Consider the following 20,525-nt stretch of genomic DNA (forward strand, 5'->3'; position numbering starts at 1 on the left):
TCCTTGTGTCTCTCCACCACCCATCTGCTCCACTCCAACCCTGTGGACCCCACCGCTGCCCTTGATGACCCCGTCCCACCACCTCCAGGATGTCCCTCCTCTGAGCCCCAGTCAAACCCAGCCCCCAGCCCATCCCCTGGAAGTCCTGCCCGCACAGCGGGAGCCGCCCAGCCTGTCAGAGCCCTCTAGCACCGAGCAGCCCTCCTTGCACCGGTAACCGCATCGTGTGTGCCTTTAACTCAGGGCCACACTAACCCAGTCTCCTTGTGCGGCCCCCTCAGGGTGGGGCGGGTGGCATATGGTGTGGCGTAGAAAGGGCAGGTGGAAGCTGCAGAGTCAGGTCCTCATGGGGTGCCCAAGGGAGGCAGCCAAAGGAGACGGGGATAAGAACCCGGGTTCTGGAGGCAGAGGGCTTGTGTCTGAATGCTGACACCACGCTGTGGGACATCGGGAAAGTGACTCAACATCTCTGAGCCTTGGCTTCCCCATATGTGAAAGGAGGCTCCTGGTACCTGCCTCAGAGGCTTAAGGATCCAAAGCATGACAAGTGCCGGGGGCCTGGTGGGAGCTGGGCAAACTTTCCTTCCATCCCTTCCCCGCCCCACCCCCTCTGGTCGGACACGAGTCTTCTCTAGGAAGCCCTCAAAGGGCTGCTCCACGGCTCAAAGGTCCTGCCCTGATTTATCTCCCATGAGCTCAGGAGCGGAGTTGTTGGGAGAAGCAGCACTGGGGAGATCCTCCAGACAGCGACGCCCACAACTTTCTCCTTTCCAATGAGCTGATACGCTCTGCAGGACAGTTCCATGAATTAACACCCGGGACTCCTACTGACACTCCTTGGGACACCTTTGCCCCCCTCCCCGAACACACACACAGGCGGCATACACATTGAGAGAGGCCAAACCCTGACAACTCTACCAGCTCACACGGAAGAACCCGTCGGCCAGAGTCCCCTTAGGGTGCTTGGCGCTGCCCCACAGAACACTGGAGGACCAGGTGTGGTCTCAGGTAGGTGAGCGGGTGGCCTTGTGCTTCCAGGTCTGGTATGCCTCATCAACCTTGCCGTCGGCATGGTGTTCACCATGGAGGCCGGCAGCTACTGGTTCGACATATTCAACGACTACGCTGCCACACTGTCCCTGCTGCTCATCGTCCTGGTGGAGACGGTGGCCGTGTGCTATGTGTACGGGCTGAGGAGGTGAGGGGCCCCCGGCCGCCAGCTGCACGGCGGTTGGGTGGCTGGGTGGGAGGGGGCGCCCACACCCACAGGAAACAACCCCTCCTCAGCGTGCCTCACGCTTTTTTCTTTTAAGCTTGGCAGTGTTTTTCAGGGTTTTTAATGGGCCCCCAGATCTCGCCTAATTCTCTGCCTCACTTCCTGCCTTAGTTTGCCTATTTCCTGTACTTTTGCTATTTATTAAGGGGTATTTGACCCTGCTGGACCCCAGTGGCTACTGGGGCAGGGAGTCCTGCCTCCAGGCACTAGGTGCTCTGATCATCGGCCGACACCAGTATTTTCCAAGCACGCTGACCAAAGTCCAGTTGATAACTCACACCTTAGAGAACCGTGGCCAATTCAGGACGTCAGGTTCTCAGCCCTGGTGCACAGCACCACCCTGGAGAGTTTCAATCACCCAGGTGATGGACGCAGGGCTGAGATCCACGGGTCCACAGCAGCTTTCAGACCTGAGCATGCAGCAGGACCCCCTGGGGGCCAGCTCACACGACCCTGGGCCTCACCCCCAGGGCGCTGATGAAGTAGGTCCAGGTGGGGCCCAGGAACTCCCCTCCAGGTGAGTCTAGAGCCCACACTCCGAGCGCTACTCCAGGGTGATCCCAGAGCAGCAGCGTCGGGAAGCTTGTTAGAAATGCAGGGTCTCAGGCTCCCGGGCCCCTGAATCAGATCCTGCATTTCACCATGTCCAGGGGTCCAAGGCACATTACACTTGGGAAGCACTGCTCAGATGTGAACCCCACTAGAAGGGCTGTGCCAAGTTGTCCCTTCCCACCCCCCACCCCACACACAGTATTTTCTGATCCTCCAAACTGGTTTGGAGGCAGGTTGGGGGACCAGCTGGGACACTCTAGGAGCCAGGCCCCTTGTGTCCCTGGAAGCCATGCTAAGGGATTTCCATGACCAAATAATTTCAGGATATAAGTTAAACAAAGCCAAACCTCTCTCCTGTAAGACTTCCGAAAGCCTTGAGGACAATTGTCTCAGACAGGGGTTTGTGATTTGCAGCATTTTCAAAACTTTTGTGGCCAAGGAACACCTTCTCATGCTCTCCCTCTCCTCCCCCACAGCTGCTAAGAGTGGGGACATTAGCATTAGAGTGACTAACTCTCCCCGTTTGCCCGGGACCTGGGAATTTCCTGGGACGTCACAGTCCTGGGTAAACTGGGACAACCTGGTCACTTAAGAGATGCCAGTCTAGAGTGAGAGAGATCGGTCACCTGTGAGGGTGGGTGTTTCAGGGTAAAGAAAGATGGCTGCACAGGGGAACAGAACCGAGGGCCCACTGGAGAGGGGCACACGTCCATCGGAAGGGGCTGGTGGTAAGTGGTGGTGATGGAGGGAGAAACCGAAGGTGCCCTGGGGGTTTGTAAGCAGCCAGATCTGGGAATGACCAGGAGGAGGAAGTCTTTCTGCTTGCTCAGGGGACAGCGCCATCTGGTGGCCAACCAGGGACAATGCCATGCCATCTTTTTTCCTGCAGCCAGCTTTTCCCACCTTTCTCCGTCCAGGAAAGTGGAGGGCCGGGGAGGTAAAGGGACAAGAGAATAGCACACTTTCTGCCTTGTGTGGTCTTGCAAATCCCAGGTGTTCACATTATGCACATGAGTCTTCTAGGCCTAGCGCCCAGGGTCCCACTAGGTCAGCGCCAGCATGGGGTCGGGTGGGAACTCAGGAGAGGCCGCAGGTTCAAACGAGGAAGACTGTGGTTGCAGCTGGTCACAGTCTCACCCTCCCCACCCCACACCTCCTCCATGGCTGCCTCTCCTGACGTTTTCAAAGCCCTGGACTGGAGGCGGGGCACCAACCCAGGTCCTGGGCCTGGCTGGGCCACCACCCGGTGCCTCCAGCAAGTTACGTCTCAACCCCAGGCCTTGGCCCCGTCCTCTCTGAAAATGGGGAGATGGCTGGGTCAGCATTTCCCAAAGTGCTGAAGATATTCGCCATATTTATTTGTGTGTATATTTTAAATATATATGATTAGCCTCTGAAGCTCACGATAAAATGGACACTGCCATGCTATTGGTGAACTTAGGCCTCAGCCCTTCTCCCCTCTCCACCCCAACACCCCTCTTCCCAGAAGGAATCAGAGAGGGCTCAGTGGTTGTGTTCAAACCTCAGTGGTGCCAGAACTGAGTCCTCCTAAGCAGACAGGGCTGTGTAAGCTGGACCGCCCCCTTGCCCTGATACCATGGATAATTCGGCCTTTCTTGCCCCGTTTTCCAAGCAGATTTGAAAGTGACCTTCAGGCCATGACTGGCCGCTCGCTGAACTGGTACTGGAAGGCCATGTGGGCCGGCGTGAGCCCCCTGCTCATCATCAGCCTCCTGATCTTCTACCTGAGTGACTACATCCTCACTGGGACCCTGCAGTACCAAGCCTGGGATGCCTCCCAGGTACCTGTGGTCTCGGGGCCCCCAAGCTCACTCGGGAGCACAGCCCTTTCGTTTTCTGAAACTAAGGCACTATTTACATGGCATGGGCAGGTTATTTGTCACAACATGGAAACATGACCCAGGTATTTAAAAATTCTCAGCCCAAGAGCTGGGCTTTGAGCTTTTCAGCATGTGCTGCAGTAAATAGAAAGTAAGTTTCCCCCCAGAACTTCCCTGTAGACCTTCTCCTGGGAGCCGCCCCCCAAAGGCACTGGTTCCTGCCCCGCAGCCCGGAAGTCTCCTCAGCCAGCAGGCCCTCTGACCTCCGTGCACTTAGGCCTCCTTAGAAAAGGCTGAGAAAGCCTGGAGGGCATGGCCCCTGCCCCTGGCCCCTGACCCCAGGTGGAGAAGGCTCCTGGGCCTGTGGGGACCTATGGGCGTGGCTGAGACAGAACGGGCTCACTCGGGGCAGCGGGCAGCAGCTGTCCACCAACCAGAAGAGTAGTGTGTCAGTACTTTAACAGCCAGGACAGCCGCGTCAGTGCACTTGGCCTGAGGGTCAGCCCTGGCTGTCCTCACACAGACACACTTGCATGGGAAACACTTGGCCAATTTGGATTTCTTTTCCTGTGGGTAGAAGGCACTGTCCTTTAGCACACATGTGTGGTGTGTGCAGAGGGTGCACGAAGGGCCCAGAAAGCCAGCTTACCCCACTTCACGCAAGCACGTGACTAGTAGAGGCTGGAAGGTACTCTCTCCATCTGGTTCCACCAGTGGTGCCCAGAGAGCTTCTCCCACTGTGGTGGAGGATGAGGGTGTCTTCTCCATCCCTAGCAGACTGAGTCTTTTGTACGATGCAATAACAATGAATTACTGAAAAATGAAACGTGAAAAAGATATATGAAATACAAGTGCCAACTATGAGATTCAACAGCCACAAGAGTATGCTGTCAAATTGCTAAAACAGTTTCTACATGTTTCCTCCAAATTTCTGTACTTGTCAGTGCAAAACAAAACGACTAGTGGACAAGTAACAGATAGTCCATGGTCTGGCCCCCGCACACTTTGAGCGGCTCTTTGGTTTATAAGTCAGACTCAGTTGACAGCAAACACCTGCTCCCCTGGACTGAGCTGTCCCATAGTTCCCAAGTGGAAAGATGGCATTTATTGACTTTTTGGCCTCATTTCTCATCAGTGTTAATGCATTTGCACTTAGGGAAACACCCATCATCCCGCCAACCAAATCCAGAGGCCCCTCAAGACTTCTCTAGAGACTACAGCTGGCTGTTAATATGGTAGCTAACAGCCACACGCAGCTATTGAGATTCGTTAAGATGAAAAACAATTTTAAATTCAGTTCTCAGTCTCACTGGCCACATTTCAAGTGCTCAGTAGCCACCTGTGTCTGTCTGGTGGCTGCCATATTGGACAACACTGATAGGGAACATTTCTATCATTGCAGAAAGTTCTACTGGACGAGGCTAGGCTAAGAGCAGCGACATTTAGGGCCCTCCATGGTGCCTCAAACGTGAGGTCCCTGGTTACCCTCCTGATTCCTCTTTACGGGAGCTCCAAACAATGGCTCTGCCCACACGGGTGGGAGTTTATGGAGGAGAAAGGAGACCAGGGGCGTTAGTCTGCCCAGCACACTTGCTAGTGAGCCACAGAGCCAAGCTGCAGGGCCTGGGGCCTGGAGAGCCGGTGCTCTCGGAAGGGTCCACCTGGGGACATTCTTCCTGCTGATGTGCAGCTTCTCCTTTCAGGGCAAGCTTGTGACCAAGGATTACCCCACGCACGCACTGGCCGTCATTGGGCTGCTCGTGGCTGCCTCCACCATGTGCATACCCCTGGTGGCCCTGGGGATCTTCGTCAGGAGCCGCCTCAAGAAGGGAGACACAGCCCCCGTGGCCTGAGAACTGGGCTTCCCCGAGGCCACCGTCAGCTGCTCACTGCTTCCCAGCTACCGCTTACAGGGGGATCTCCTCAGCTGCCTTTGAAAGCATTTACTCCAGAAGTCCTCGGACCATCCTCTTCGTGAGTCTGTAAAGAAGAATTAGGAAGGTGTGGAGGAAGAAGAGCCCCTCAGGAGAACCCACACCCCTCTCGTGAAGTGGCCCGTTTCCCCTTCCCACCCCCAAGGTCACATGGGCTCACGTACCGGCTCCTGGTCACCAAAGAAGCAGGTTTTTCATGGCCAGTCTTGAAGATAATTGCTTTCTTGATTCTAGGAAAGTCCTAGACTTAGGGCACACCGTGAGCGGAACTTTCACTATCATTTATATGGGGAAAAAAATGTAAGCATTTTTTTCCTAAAGAGATTTCAAAATATTAGAGGGCAATCATTTTTAAATCAGTTTGAAAAGGACTTTTTTAAGTGCCTGAGATGACAAATCTGAATGTCACTGGTGCGGAATTAGTTCTCTTTTCTCCGTCCTAGCGAATATTCAATTGCTGTGTTGTCCTCTTCTCACAGGACTGACTGGCCCTAGAAAAAGAAGGCCTTTGTTTGGCACCCACACAGAGACTCACACTTTTCTCTAATCTGAGTCACTCACAGCAGACCCGAGGCTAGTCTTCTCTATAAAAAGGGCGCCAACTACAGTTTGCGAGCCTTTCAAACCACCTTTGGCGTGAGAAGTCAGTGCAGACAATCCCCAGCCCCTCGTATCTTAATGTATTGGAAATGGTGAGGATGGAAGTGCATCCAAGTTTCCCACAGACTTCATGTTATATTTGGGCATGACGGCCAACTCTTTATAGGAAAGACTAAGAACACTACTTACAATCAATTTTAAATTATTTATCTGTACATAAGTTTTCTAAAATGTATATAACTCAAATAGAGCATCTTGTAACAAAAGACACACCGTATTTATGATACAGTTTTCGTCCACCATGTGAAAGTCTCCTGTCTTTTTTTTTTTTTTTTTTACTGCAGTAAGTAGGTCAAGGGTATCCCTGAAGTGTCCCTGCTCTAACATCCTGTGCTTCAGAGACTGTGGAATTCAGGAACGTTCCTTTGGGTAGATTTGTACAGACATCTTTGAAGACACTTTCAACCCTCAGCTGGAGATATCTTTTTATTTTAACTTCTTTTCATGCCACCAACTTTCCTATAGCGTCAGGAAGGCCTGCTGTCTTCAACTGCTATCTTATCAATACTTGCACTTCACCTATGGCCAGTTGTAAAAAGGTCATTTGCCTTTAAAATGGATGAACCAGCATTTATTTACCCCAAATAGTTAGTCCTCTGATTTCTCATCAGAAGTTTCTTTAGGGGCGAAAAGCCTCAGATATCCAGGCTTGAAGAGGAGGCATACTCAGTGGGAAGCGCATGGGACAGAGTCTGTTCCTGAATCCTTAGAGATCACACCGCCACCCCCCGGGCCCCAGTCATGCCCGCTGTCTTACCACATGGGCCACCACCTCTCCTGGGGTCAATCATCATCAGGGTGTTTCAGCCCCAAACGCCAGGTGTCCCCCAGCAGCATAGAGACAGATGTCCTAGCTCATTCCTTCAGTCAGTTACTGCATTGCAGTGGTCTCCACCTCGCAGCCTATTCGAACCACCTGGAAGAATATAAAACCCTGATGCCCAGGCCACACCCCAGAACCAGCCAAATCTGAAAACCAGAGCCCCATTTATGAAAGAAGGAAAACGTATCAAACATTTAGGAATACGTACACCAAAATGACCTTTTAAAAGTTTGAAAGCATTTTTGAGCATTTCCAATTGTATGGAAAAGTCTCTTCCACAGAATAATTTTTGCTCACAAAAGTCAGATAAATGAAATCCCACTATTTGTAGAATAATGTGCTCCAGATGAAGCTGTCTCAAGTTTCTGTTCAGTTTTACTCTGGTTTCTGTGAATTTCACGAAGAGCACAATGTTCTCAATAATTCTCTTGAGCAAGTGATAAGTCCTGTCTCAAAAAAATCCTTTGTTGACTCTTTTCTAGGTACTTCACAAAAGAGGTCATCTTGACATTTGTGCATCCCCGCTCCCATAAGCTGGAGAGAAAAAGGGACTTTCCATCCATGTACACTTAACAGTAACCATGGTGATAAGGCCAAATCACCAACTCCAAAAAGCTTTCTATTTATACTGGACACAGAAGGACCCTTCACTTAGCGCTAAGAAATCAGGTGGGGAAATATTTGGTTTTTAAGCAATTGTAATCATCAATAAAACCCTAAACAAGTATATCTATAGGTTTTTGTGGAGTTTTATTTTTGTCATTTACTGGCTACTGTTTTAAAACCTGTCTCTCTTAACATAAGATTTCCCTTTCTGATGCAAACACACAAGCTAATTTTGAAAAATGGAAAGCAAATGAGAGGCGGAGAATCCAGTCTTTTTTTCTATCACCTTTTCATGTTTACCTCCTTATGTAACCAGTGAAACCAGTGTACCCAATGCAGGGTACAAGGACCACCACATGAGAAGGTAAGAAAAATTAGGAAAAGAATATAGTTTTCTGGATTTAAAACAGAGTATGAGCTCTTCTGAATTACTGCAGACTCTTTCCAACCCTTTTGCGAGGTGTCCTGGGTGGTCTGCCCATCTCAGGGTCTCTCTTTGGCCAAGGCCACGAGAAAACACAACAGATTAGAACTGTGCTGGAGGAGGAAAGAGTGTGTGTAAACCACAGTATTACATTTTTGTATGAGTTATTTTACATGGAAAAATAAATTCATGGCTGTTCCACTTCGTAGATAGAAAAGCTGGTTTAGAGAATTAACTATCTCACCTATCGTTTTCTACCTGACATCAGTCAGGGGAAGGAAAAAAAAGAAAAGATTTAAACATCGCTTTGCAAGGCAAAAAGTGCATCTACAAATATGAAATTCTGAACCAGAATTTCGTGACCAGGTCCTTACACGTGAGTCACTTTCCTTTCTGTTGCCCACCTGCACATTTTATTGAGATCACCAACCGGTATATTACAAACCAGTCCTGGGGTAGGCACTGGGGACAGTGCTGAACAGGAAGACATGACCCCTGGCCTTTACGGCACTTACATGCTGGATGGGAAGAGAGATGCTAGATAATAAATGAGGTGATTACAGACTGTGATTGTGTCTGGGCCACGTGATGGTGCGAGAAGGACAGTACTTCAATCGGGTGGTTGAGGAGGAGCTTCGGAAACTGAATTTTGAAGGAGAAGAATGAACTAGCTATTGGAACAGCTGGAAGTCCATCCAGGCAGAGACAACAGCAAGTGCAAAGGCCCTGAGGTGAGAAAGAGCAGCAAGGAGGCCTGTGGTTGGAACGCCGAGGAGAGGTCGGAGGGGAGCTTGGGCAGGGGCCAGGTCACACAGGGCTTCGCAGGCCATGGCAAAGAGCTTGGATTTTATCCCAAGAGCGACAGAACCCCACTGAAGGGGTACTGTGGGGCCCTGTGTCACCTGAGTTACCCTTGAGTGATCACCGGCAGCTGTGGAGAGTGGGTTGGAGAGGGGCGTAGACAGGGAAGCTGAAAAATCACCCCAGGAGCTCCCTCAGTAAGGCCATTGAGAGACGATGGCGGCATGCACTTGGAAATGGCTAAGGAGAGAAACGGCGGGTTTAAGTGGTATGTGTGGGTGCGGGGGAGTAGCCTGGACTTGCTTGTGGATTGGATGCGCAGCTGAGGGAAGGACTGGGGTCACAGGCTTCACTTACTGGGCGGATTCTGGTGGCATTTTCGGAGATGGGGAAAACCGGGAATGGAATTAGCCTGCGGCATAAAATCAAGAGCTCAGCCTGACCATGTTACGCTTGGGATGTCTGTGAGTCACGTGGGAATACCCGGCGGCAGTTGAACATTAAGAGCCAGGAGCTTTGGGAAAGGTCTGGTCTAGAGATATGCATTTGGGAATCACCAATATGGAGATGCTACGGAAAGCTGCAGGTCTAAACGACATCACCTGGCGTGAGCTTGGGCCCGGAGAAGAGGACTCAGGCCCAGAGCCTACAGAACAAATCCGACATGTATTCAGCCATGGCCAGGGACGCTTTTCTCTCCTTCTCATTGAGAGGTGGGGCCTGTATCCCCTCCTCCTGAATCTGGGTGGGCTTCTGACTGCTGCAATGGGTAGGATATGGCGGAAGGGACACCACCTGACATCTGAGACTAGATGATAAAAGGCCACGCAAGCTTCCACCTGGTTTGCTGGAACACTCGGTGGGGCAGCCCTGAGGCAGCACCTGTGGTCTGACTACTCTGTGGCTGCCGGGCCACACAGCCACATGGAGGGGCTCCAGCTCACAGGGCCAGCGGAATCCACCTGCCAGCCATCCTTGCTAAAGCATCACACCAAGGTGAACCAGACAGACCTGCCCATTGGTCAGCTGAATATGACGCGCAGTGACCGCCATCGGTGCCATCTGGAACAGAAGAATCACCCAGCTGAGCCATGCCCCAATTCCTGACTCAGCACTGTCATTACTTTCTGGAAACAGATACTTAGAACACAGATAAAGCAGAGAGGGGAGAGCAGCGGGGAATGTGACAGTGGTCCCAGAAGCTCCAAGAGGAGAACATCTTAAATTCTCTGAAACATGACTTAGAACCAGCACTTCCTACTTTTGCTAACCTCAGAGTCTATGTTTGAACCCAACCCCAACAGAAGCTTAAGTTAGGACCTAAAAGGTAACGTGGTATTTTAATGCATCATACTTTAGCTTTGTAGTAGAATAATAAACAGGCAACGGGCACACATCACTGAAAATGGTGGATGGAGAAAGACAAACACTTGGAACTTTGGCTAAAACAAACAAAATCAAACAAATTCATGCTCAGAATAATCTATAAAGTGCTAAGAACAAACAAAGAGGCCATCTAACCAGTTCACCTGGGACCAGGGCATTCATTGTAATAATTAAACATGTCCTAACTCAATAATTGCCCTTCTCCCCAGTGAAATCACGTTCATGGCGTTTCTGTGTCCAGCACAGGGGGTGAGAGCTGGACCTCGATGCAGCGCCCCCACCTAGGAATCACCCTAGGTTTCATAGCAGGTGTGGGCATGTGCAGTGTGTGCGCACGTGTGCCTGGGTCTTAAGGAATTACCAATCAAAGAATGTATTAAAAGAGACCATCAGTTTCAAACTCAGCGAAGTTCAAATAGAGCCTGAGTTTTTCAACTCTGGCGCCGGCGTGCTCAGTCCCACGCTAGCCTTCCCCAGAACGAACTGCACAGAGGACTAGTTCTCCGAAATGCTCTGTGAAGAAACAATTCCGCTCGTCCTCAAGTTTGGAGGCCACTGTATTGCGTACACACCCCTCCACCCCAGGAGTCACTTTTCAAACTTCTGACAAGTCCTACAGTTTACACAACTCTAACTGTATTTAATCCAATGTTTTCCAACAGTTCTCACCACAGATGCCTGTTTTCAGAAACCAACTAGGAACAAAGAGGAGAATTCACGTCCCCTAAAACACGCAGGACAACGCTTTGCCTGACAGACTGGGGGAGCCAGCCCATCCTGCAGAATGTGGCTGCACGAGGGGGAGTTCTCAGCACTGAAAACATCCAGGCCAGCGGACAGAATAGAAAGCCTGAAACACACACGAGTACAGGGGACCTTGATGTGTGACCGTGGTGGCACTGCACATCAGGAGGGAGGGATTCAGGAAGGCTCTCCATATGGGGAAAAGAGACAACTGGACTCTGTATCAGACAGCATCTTACACTGCATTCTCCCACCTCGATTACTTCATGTTTGGCCACGCGACTTGCTTAGACCAGTGAAACGTGGACAGAAGAGGCTGTTACTTTCAAGCAGAAACGTCTCCCTTTTTCTCTTTGCCAGAGAGGAGCTGCTCCATCACTCTGGGTCCCAGGGTGCAGGTGTCATGGAGCTGCAGACAACCCTTCAAGGATACGCAGATGGACTAAGAAAGAAACCTTCACTTTTTTTAAGCCATTGAGATTCGGGGATCTTTTGTTACCACTGCATAATCTGACATATCTGGATTGAAACAGACCCTTCTCTTTATTCCATAGGGTGTGAAAAGGCCTAAAAGGGAAAAATGGCAACACTGTGGAAAGGTATCTCTTGGAGTCAAGCACTGTGGTCTGACCCAGGCACAAAAGGTGCTGGGAAAATTTCGGTAAATTCAACACCACTGAAATTATACATTCCTTTCATCAAAAGTCACCACAAGATGCAGCCACTGTGGAAAACAGTTTGGAGGTTTCTCAAAAAATTAAAAATAGAACTACTTTATGACCTAGGAATTCCACTTTTGGTATCTATCCAAAGCAATCCAAAACACTAATTCAGAAAGATATATGTTCACTGCAGCACTATTTACAATAGACAAAATATAAAAGCAACCTAAGTGTCCATCAATAGATGACTGGATAAAGAAGATTGGTACATATATAATAAAGATTACTCGGCCATAAAAAAAAAAATCTTACCATTTGTGATCCCATGGATGCACCTAGAGGACATCATGCTAAATGAAATAAGTCAGACAGAGAAAGACAAATACCATATGATCTCATTTATATGTGGAATCTAAAGAACATAATAAATAAATAAACAAAACAGACTCATAGATACAAAGAACAAATTCATGGGTGCCAGATGGGAAGGGGGTTGGGAGCTGGGTGAAAAAAGTGAAGGGATTAAGAAGTACAAATTGGTAGTTACAAAACAGTCACAGGGATATACAGTATAGCCTAGGGAATATAGTCAATAATATTGCAATAACTGTGTATAGTGCCAGGTGGGTACTAGACTAACTGGGGGATCACTGCATAAATTACATAAATGTCTAACCACTATGCTGTAACCTGAAAATCATATAAAACAATACTGAATGTCAACTGTAATTGAAAAAAAAAAAGTCACCACAAGAAAATGCAAAGACAAGCCACAAACTGGGAGAAGATATATGTAGTACATATCACAAAGAATTATTCTGCAGAATATAAAGAATTTCAACAAATTAATACAGACAAACAATCTAATAGAAACAGGCAAAAAGACCTCCACAGGCACAGCACAGGAAACACTGATGACCAAAATAGAAAAGATGCTCCATCCCATCAGCGACCAGAGAAATGCCGGCATGAGATACCATGTCATACCTACTGGATTAAAAAATTAGGAAGTCTGCCAGGCCTCGCGTTGGTGATAAGGTGGAACTGCTAACAATATAAATGGCACAACCAATTTAGAAACCCACTTCACGTTATCTCGTGTATTTTAGGCTCCTACTTCTGCTACTGGGCGTAGGCCAGGGAGAGGCACCCCCTGTGTGAGCTGGGGTACACAGAGAACGCTCACAAGCAGTGCCGAGTACAACAGCTCACAACCAAACAGCCAACATGTCCCTCCGCGTGAGGACGGACAGAGTGAATTGTGAAGCAGTCACCGATAGGTCCAAGTGCCTACAGAGGCTGTAACAACACTGTCCGTTCAGTATAAACCACAGTTAACAGGAACAGACGAGAGCCGTAACCATCAACATGGACGAATCTTAGAAGCACAAAGCGGAGTGAAAACGGCAAGCTGCAGGATACGCACAGAACGGTGCCACTTTTATAAACTCAAACACACACACAAGTAAACAGTACACTTACCTCGGGATACAGATAGGTACTGAGCTGGGAAGAAATGCAAGGAAATGGGAAGAAAAAAATAAGGCTGGTGACCTCCCTGGTGAGATGTAGGATGGCACTGGGAAGAACACGGGCTTCGAAGGTCAGGTTCTGTGCTCCCCGATTGTGACAGGCCCCCCAAAACATAAAGAGGGAAGCAGTGAAGCTTTGGATGGAGCCTGGGTACCGAACTTCAGCGAGGCCTTTCCAGGCAGACTTCTGCCAGAGGGAAGGAGGCTGAGGGTGACGGCAGCATGGCTGTGCCCAGGCTCTGGGGACCCTTGGAGCCGCCCTGGATGGGGACCGCCTTGCACACTTACTGTGTCTCTCTCTTCACCCCCAACACTGCTGCTGCTTCCGAATCTTCTCTCGCTTCCTCCTCTCACAGGTGAGCGAGCGAGCTTCTGAGGATTCCAGGCCACAGGCTTTGAGCCACACAACTGACGTCCGGTGGAACAGAGACGACTGGTGCCTACTAGGCCTCGCCCAAACTGCAGGGTTTTGTGAGCAAAACAGGTTATCACTGTCCTGTGGCACTTTGGGGCTCATGTGCTACGCAGCCTTCGACAACCACAGAACACCTGGTCCGAGCCTCAGCACCTACAGGAGGCCGCCCGATCCCCTCCAGCGCTAGCTCTGCATCACGCCTGTGTATTTCTCTCTCCCTACTGGTGGTGGTAGCAGACGGCTAAAGGTGGTCCCCAGAGATCCCCACGTCCTGGTCTTCACAGCCCTGGGTGACCCCCCGCCGCCTTCTCCCCTTGATCTGGATCTAGTGACTTGTTTCTGAGGCACAGACTATGACACGTCTGAGATTAGGTTATGACTCCCATCTTTCTGGCTTTGGGGAACCAAGCTGCCATGTTGGACAGGTCTATGTGGCAAGAAACATAGTATTTTAAAGATTTACCTGTTATTAGGATAATTTCTTCTGACATCAGGACTCTTTGGCAAGTTGGAGGAAGAAACCGAAAAACCCTCATTTGTTTAAGCCCCTTTCTGCAACAAGAACCCTCCCCACCACCTACACACCCTACATTTCTCCTTTCCCCCTTATTTGGGCTTTGTCACGTTCAGACAACCCCAGTCTTGACACAGAAAGTAAATCTGATTCCATCAGGACTGATGATTTGCGTCAGATGACTCTGGGGATTATCCCAACCGCTAACCCTCTCCCCCACTCCCACCCCTGCTCACTGAATCCTGAATGGGACAAAGCTTTTTCATTTTGTGACTACAAATAAAAGACTCAGCACAAACAGATGACTTAGTAAGACACTGACTAAATCTCACTCATACTAAAGCATAATCAGGCAGTCAGAAGCATACCGTTTCCCCAAAAATAAGACCTAGCCGGACAATCAGCTCTAATGCGTCTTCTGGAGCAAAAATTAATATGAGACCCAGGATTATATTGTATTATATTATATTACTATTATATCACACCCAATATTATATATTATACCCGATATTATATATTAATATTAATATTTATTATATAAGATCTGGTCTTATAGTAAAATAAGATCAGGTCTTAATATTTGCTCCAAAAGACGCATTAGAGCAGATTGTCCAGCTAAGTCTTATTTTTGGGGATGCATGGTAGTTTATCTTTCCTCCCCCAGTGGAAAGAAGGGGACAGAACACCTATGAGTGTATTGGAGGCAAGGGAGGTCCCGGGGCGGGTGTGCTGACAGCTACTGGTCGGCTCTGTGCAGGGAAGGAAGCAGCGGGTGGCCACGTGCAGAGGACCGACACCTGGGCCGACACCAGGGACAAGCAGGACGCAGTGCACGGCAGGCGAGCTCAGTTCCTGAGGGGGATGCATATCCCAGATGCCATCCAGGAGTGCCATCGCATTCCCCGGTCAGGGTCTCCTAGTGCCAATGTGTTCACTTCAGAACTTCCGTCAGGCTCACTGACACCTCCCGGCGGCCTGAGAACACTTTCTAACTAGCAAGACTGTCCCACTTTTCAGTGAGACCTGTATCATTTTGAAAACCAAATTACAATGTGGACGTGGGGGAACAGGGGCCATCTCTATACGGACACTACATTTTACTCAGTATTTCCCTGGTTTTTTCTGTAACTAACAATTAGGAGAAACACAACTTCTGAAGTGATCACACTGGAAAGTGGGATTTCAGAAGCTATTAATTTTCTTGTTTCCTTACATTGTCTATTTTTTCTATCATATAATGACCATGCATTGCTTTGTATGATATTTAAGATTCTAAAATAAAAATGAACATTCCTTTCAAGACGAAGTACAGGAATGACGCCGACAGTGGTTAGAAAAGAATGTGACAGTTTATTTTCACTCACGGATATACAGTACATGAATTTGGGGAGAACATCACTGCAGGGCCCTGAAGTACCAACACCCTTACGACCCCCCACACCCACGTCCGTCCACTCGCTGCCAGCAGCCCGTTAGCAGTCCAGATTTGGTCTCTGATATAGGTGCTCAGATGAAGTTCTTGCACGAAATGCCCAGCAGCATTTCAGCGCTGTGCTCCAGTGGGCCTGCACTCAGTTTCAATAGTTGTCTTTGGAACAAATTATGCTGATTTACACGTTAAGAATAGGTAGTCTAACTACTTACCCTATTGTGAGTTTTCATGACTGATTTTAAGCTACAGAGGGTTTTCCAGCTATTATTTTCTTTAGAGTTTCTAAAAGCAACAATTCTTATTAATGTTTATAAAAGATAATGTTGAAAAAAAAGTAATGCGGAAATAAAGGCGCTTTTAGAGATATTTAAGGAAAACATAAGGTATTATTATTGAAAAAACTGTACATATTTTCAAGCACAACACAAATATTGTAGCAGTATTTAATTGAACTGTTTCAAGATAGTGGTAATTATACTACCTTACATACTTTTCTAATATTTAATCCTCATAATTACAATTTGAATATACAGTCTGACTTAGACCTATGCACAGCTTCTAAAGCATATTTTTCATGTTTGTTTTTACACATAAATTAAAGTTTACGTTGGTCCTTGATTTGGAGAGCTACAACTCCTGGAAGCACTAAATTTTAGACACTTATTGATAGCTAACAAAAACCTTTACAGAGTGACAAACATCTCAACAGTGCCATGCATGTGTGAGCAGCGACTGCCTCCAAGTGCGCTGTCGAACCCAGCACAAGACCCTCTCAGAGGCCTGCCTATCTCGAGGAATGACCCCCAAAGAAACCAAGATGCCCAGGAGGAAGTAGCTGACCAACTAAGGGTATTTTGCACACAGGCAATGCTTAAAACAGAGGCGGCTTTGGAGCATTAGCATAAGAGATAGACTTTACATTCTTTGATTTCATTTACAACTTTTAAAAAAGATAAAGTATATCTGAACTTTTTCATCACACTTACACTGCTGCTCCGACTGTAGCAGTTCCGGCTGACTGAGCTCATCCCGCAGCCCAACTGAAACATCAAAGGAACACCAGACCCCATTCTCCTCTCCTCCCACCCCCGCCCCGTGACATCCCAGGCTGCTCTGTCAAACTACTTGATGTGTGTAGAAGACTTACATTATAAACACAGCAGAGTTAGCTTATTATTAAACTTTTAAGAAAAGTTCAAAGCTGTGTGAAAAGTATGCTTGCTAACAATGACTGCTTGCATAATGACAACGAAACTGAGCTAGAAAAATAATTTTACTGTTTTAAATAATGAAAGAAGCTCGATTTTTTAAAATATATATTACTTATTCTGCAGCAGATGACTAAACTGACAATGAGTAGATTCCCTCCATTCTGTGTGAGCTGAATTCAGGTTCTCTTTTAATTATAGAATAGCTTCAATTTATAAACACGACCGTCCCAACGGTAAAGAGATCATCACGACAGGAACACCAGATCAGTGTGAGGTCATCACCCCCACACGGAGCACAAGATGTGCTTTTGGAAAAAGGCTTCAGAAGGACCTCCGGCTGATGTGGAAAGCGGGTCAGTAAAGATTCCAGTTCTGCATGACGGAATCCTCCAAGCCAAGCCGCTTTCCACAGACACAAATTCAGTCTATCTTTTCTTTCTGGACTAATCTGGGAGCATCGACAAAATCTTTGCCATTGTAAAGAATAATTAAAAATGTTCCAACGCTTGCAACTCCCCAGAAGAGCACATAGGCCAGTGTTTCTGTCCAAGTGTCACCTGTTGATTTAAAAAAACAAAAACAAAGAGTTGATAAAGAAAAGTCATTATATTGATACCGAATCACTCTTGGTGCCGTTTAGCACATCATGACGTCAAGTTGACTAACACATCTACAGGAAAAACACAAGAACCTCTCACATAAGTTTTAAACCAGCAGTTCTCCAACTCTGGCGAGCATGAGAATCCTCCACAGACCCCACCCGAGAGTTCCTGACGCCTGAGAATCTGCATGTCCAACAAGTTCCCAGGTGGTGCTGAAGCTGCTAGTCCAGGGGCCACACTTGGAGAAGCACGTGACTAAACCATTTCACATTATGTCACATAAACAATAATTATTACTTGGAGATTATACACTTTAATACTATAAGAAACTATTATCAGCAGTTTAATTTATACTCCTATCTATGATGGATATTAGCTACTATCAAAATACCTACACAAAAAATAACCTTACAAAATATACATGCTTCAGAAAAGTTATGCATTAAAGCCCAGAGTATAAAACCAAACTCACTAACGTACTTTAATAACGTATGTAACACAACTCTCCTGATGTGTTACATCAGGAGAAACTCTCTTTCTCAACCCTGCGGTTGGCTGCAGGCCAGTGAGCAAAGATCGATTTCTGTTCTGCTCCTTGAATAGCAGAACATCCTGTCATGTCTTTCCTGCAAGAGCACTGGCCGCATCCGTAGACAGGGAAACGTGCAGAGGCCTACACGTTTCCAAGAGAGCTCACCAGCAGAGAAAACGGAGGTGTAGGCTCTGTCCTAACGAGCTGTCAGAGGACACACCGCAGATTTCCCATTCCCTTAAAAACCAAAGGAGGTGCTAGAAATCGGGTATTATCAAATTTAAACAGCATAAAGCTCATTATTTCATAACAATGAACTGACATGAGAAGTTACCATCCACAGCCAATCTCTTTTTACTCAAAAACACAATTGCTAATTTCACACCTCCGTGTCTTACAATTCCTCTTGGGCAAAGGAACGAGCAGGTCCTCACAAGCCCGGCCGAGGACAGGCCCAAAGGAACTGTGCATCTGTTCAGGCCCAGCACACGGTCTTGGCTTTCCTGCCTCTCCAGAGGTTCTGCAGGCAGATGTGAGTATATGGCCAGAAAACACAAAGCAGATCAAAATACCAAAACCACCTAATTCAACAGTGGAATGGCCACTGGGCCGCGTTTTGAAGAAACAAAGCAGGGAATTTAGAGAGAACAGGCACGGTCCTCTGAGGGGTCATGGAGAGCCCAAGCTGGCCAGTCCCGGCCTCTGCCTTGCTGCCCCCAAACCTCATCCAGGACCAGTCATGCCACACAGCGACCCCTGTGCCCTCGAGCCCTCAGTCTGTTTTTGTACTGTGAACTAAGAATGGGTTTGAGATTTTTAAAGAGTTGTACAAAAAACCAACAGAAACCATATGCAGTTTGCAAAGTCTAAAATATTTATCATCCGGCTCTTTACGGAAAAAGTTTGCTACGCATGCTCTAGAGTGACAGAAGGACGGTTCCTTCCAGGGGGTACAGGGATGAGCAGGTCTGAGCTGCCCGCAAGCAGCCAGCAGCATCAGTGCGGGGTTGGGGTGGGGACGAGAGTCCTTAACTCAGTAAACTTGCTGAGCACATATTACATCCCAGACACAGAGACAAAGCAGAGAGTGAGACACGTCTCTGCCCTCGGAAAGTCGCTGACTCACTGAGAAAGACAAGGGATGTGCATGTCACTACCACACCGAGAGAAACACACTGGGTATGTCAGCGACAGCAAGAGGTACAGCCCCTCGGACAAGGAAACCCCCAGGCACGTACGTGTGAGGTGAAAAGAGGAAAGTGCTGTAAGAGAGGAGCAGGGACTGCCCTGGAAATCAGAAAGGGGAGATGACGTCTGTGTGGGAGAACGAGCAACAGTGAGGGAAGCCTCTGAATGGTGCCCGTGGGATGGGTGGGATTCAGACAGGCTGAGCAATGTCAGCCCAAGGAATCCAGGACCGAGGGGAAGACGGGCGGGCGCCCCTTCTTCCACAGCCTGAGGCTGGACCCCTCACAGACCCCAATTCCCAGAGCACAGAATATGACTTAATGAAGACACTTTAATCTTAAGTGCTCATTAAGTGAGTAACACAGGAAGATAGTGAGAGAAAAAAAGAAACCCAGTGAAGACCGCGTTAGCTCAGTTCTTAGGCAACTTTGCTCTCAATCTATTAAAATTTAATAATATATTAATCTACTAACATTTATTTGTCCAATAATAGGTGGTTGGTTAAATAAGTTATACATCCGTAAATGGAATGCTTTGCATTCCTTAGAAATAAAGAACATGGAAAATGTTTATATTGCTCAGTGAAAAAAAAAGATTACCAAAAAAATGTAAATATCTCACTTTTGAAAAAAATCACACTCTCTTATAAAAACACCAACATGTTAATATGGGTAGTTCGCTTATCTCTGGAAGGCAGAATGATAAATAATATTTTCTTTTTTGCCTACCCGTATTTTTTATAATTACTATGCATTACTTTGGTAATAAAAGAAAAACAATTTTTAAATCTTAAGTAAAAAACAAAAACAAAACATTTCTCAAGCTACTGAGCATGTATTTTTCTTCTGGTCACGTCTAAGGTCTAATCTCTTCTGCTCATTAAGTTTAAATGGGAAACATCAATGGTTGAGTAGACTCAAAAACTGAAAATGCTGTACAAGGAAGTTGAACATTCTAGAAAATGAATACAAGAATGGGATGTAAGAGCGGACTTACCGGCCATAAGCAGACAGATAATGCACATTGAGAAGGCAACCACCATGATGATAGGCAACTGGAAGAGAGAATGGAAGAGAAACATCAGTTCAGAATGCTAGTCGGTGGCTGCAAAGTCAGTGTGTGCTGTGCTTGAAAAGAATAAAACTCTTCTGCAGTCTAACATACAAAGTATCTTTTTTTGACAAAACATCATTATTTAGGAGTTCAATCACAAATGCCCAAATCTAAAATTGGCTGAGTCCTAAGATCTGAAGAGCAGGACTTTGTTCGAAGCCAAGGGGAGCCAGGTGGGGAGAGGTCACCCAGGTGAGACTCAGTGTGCCAGGCCCTGCTTACACTGCAGGCCACTCTGCCCACTGGCTTGGGGCCCCGGAGAGGCTCCTGCAAAGTC

At 47.6% G+C, this 20,525-nt stretch overlaps 2 protein-coding genes across 3 annotated transcripts in view; one reads left to right on the plus strand and one right to left on the minus strand.

Moving 5' to 3' along the window:
• SLC6A20 (solute carrier family 6 member 20) overlaps positions 1–5,728 on the plus strand; it is a 34,517-nt gene extending 28,789 nt beyond the window's left edge. Inside the window, exons 9-11 of the mRNA XM_033133078.1 lie at positions 1,039–1,198; positions 3,465–3,630; positions 5,373–5,728. Coding sequence (XP_032988969.1) covers positions 1,039–1,198; positions 3,465–3,630; positions 5,373–5,522 — 476 coding nt within the window. The 3' untranslated portion in view covers positions 5,523–5,728. The remainder of the gene's footprint in view (positions 1–1,038; positions 1,199–3,464; positions 3,631–5,372) is intronic.
• Positions 5,729–15,500: 9,772 nt separating this feature from the next.
• The window catches only part of SACM1L (SAC1 like phosphatidylinositide phosphatase), a 52,625-nt gene continuing 47,600 nt past the window's right edge, over positions 15,501–20,525 (minus strand). For both annotated transcript variants that reach the window (XM_033132196.1, XM_033132197.1), the window contains 2 exons: positions 20,132–20,189; positions 15,501–17,370 (listed from right to left, as the gene is read on the minus strand). In XM_033132196.1, the coding sequence (XP_032988087.1) occupies positions 17,234–17,370; positions 20,132–20,189 (195 nt within the window). In that variant the 3' untranslated portion in view covers positions 15,501–17,233. The remainder of the gene's footprint in view (positions 17,371–20,131; positions 20,190–20,525) is intronic.

The sequence above is a fragment of the Rhinolophus ferrumequinum genome, chromosome 17 (genome assembly GCF_004115265.2).
Source record: "Rhinolophus ferrumequinum isolate MPI-CBG mRhiFer1 chromosome 17, mRhiFer1_v1.p, whole genome shotgun sequence".
Taxonomy (NCBI): domain Eukaryota; kingdom Metazoa; phylum Chordata; class Mammalia; order Chiroptera; family Rhinolophidae; genus Rhinolophus; species Rhinolophus ferrumequinum.